The following is a 1,343-nucleotide window of genomic DNA, read 5'->3' as shown; positions in this document are numbered from 1 at the left end:
CGGTAATCTAATACGGTTTTAATGATAATTAAAAGATGAAACGGTCATACTAACCGCAATCGTTACATCCCTACAATGAAGTATGCTCAACGTGACTTTCCAGTTCTAGCATTTTGCTACGTCACCCATGATTTTTAACATCTCCTGCTCACTATTTGATCAGATTGTCAAAATGCAGGACATTTTTACCCAAACGTGGATGAAACATGCTGCATGTATTTCCAGCATGATAACTGACTATTACTTGGTAAATAAAACTTGGAAAATGTTTCATGACAATTATCCCATGTCAAATTAGTATCTTCTTAATGTTAATTATTTTGTCTCTTGTAGAGCAAAAAACATGCGAGCAAAGTACGCCGGTACATGAGCATTCATGGTAATGAGGAGCCCATCGCAAAACGGTTCAAGCCTTCAGGTGATGTAAGTCAGATGAATGGCCAGATGTGATGGAGACTTATTGAATATCGGATCACAGATGTGTTTGTGTCCTGCATTAATGGCTAGTGTTATGTTTTGCAGATAAGTAATGTCGAGGAAGGGGACAAATACAAAGCCTGCAATGTGTGCAACATGACATTCTCTTCCCCGGTAGTGGCACAGTCCCATTACCAGGGCAAAGTTCACTCCAAGAACCTTCGCTTGAAGACCTTCGGTCAGCAGACTCCTGGTAAAAAGACTTGATCATCATGATATTTAGTTCTTAAAATCCTGTAATTACCAGAATGAGATGTACACTTGTTTTTTTTACAAGTTGATGGTTCTTTTGTACTGGCTATTTTCGTAACGCATTATGTAGTATTCCTAGAAAAAAGTTATATTGCGTTCCACTATGCAATGCCTTTGACTTGACCTTCCATTTCCAGTGTGGTGATTGAACTAATAGCAGTATCGATCATAAGTTCTGATTCCTGATTTGTTTTAACAGCCAAAAGTTGAGACAACATTTTTATACAAACTAGGATAAAAAATGCAAAATGGTCATAGTGCATACGCATTCCTTTATGTTTCACATACTAATTATTATTGGCAATATTCAGTATATAGTACAAAGCGTGTTGATATTTTATTATATTCCGAAGATGGTTAGAAGTGTTAATCTCATCTGAAAAGCTGACCTACTGTGTTTTGGCTTATCTCCCAGTCCCAGCATTACCTCAGCCCAAAGCACAGGTGAAGAAGGATGAAGGGCTACTTGAAGGTGGTGGGCAGGGGCCAGCAAATCGGGACCCCAACCTCTTCTGCTCCATCTGTCAATCTTCCTTCAACAATCCCCTCATGGCTCAGCAGCACTACAGTGGCAAGAAACATAAAAAACACCTGACTAAACAGAAGCTGATGGA

General features: G+C 39.1%; 1 protein-coding gene across 1 annotated transcript in view; it reads left to right on the top strand.

Annotated features, from left to right (window-relative positions):
- The first annotated feature begins 39 nt into the window (after positions 1-39).
- The window catches only part of LOC107578850 (zinc finger protein 346-like), a 3,123-nt gene continuing 1,819 nt past the window's right edge, over positions 40-1,343 (top strand). Inside the window, 4 exon segments of the mRNA XM_016264755.1 lie at positions 40-247; positions 334-423; positions 523-670; positions 1,151-1,343. Coding sequence (XP_016120241.1) covers positions 128-247; positions 334-423; positions 523-670; positions 1,151-1,343 — 551 coding nt within the window. The 5' untranslated portion in view covers positions 40-127.

The sequence above is a fragment of the Sinocyclocheilus grahami genome, unplaced genomic scaffold, assembly GCF_001515645.1.
Source record: "Sinocyclocheilus grahami isolate Dianchi unplaced genomic scaffold, SAMN03320097.WGS_v1.1 scaffold12304.1, whole genome shotgun sequence".
Lineage (NCBI taxonomy): Eukaryota > Metazoa > Chordata > Actinopteri > Cypriniformes > Cyprinidae > Sinocyclocheilus > Sinocyclocheilus grahami.
This window is presented reverse-complemented; position numbering and strand designations above follow the sequence as displayed.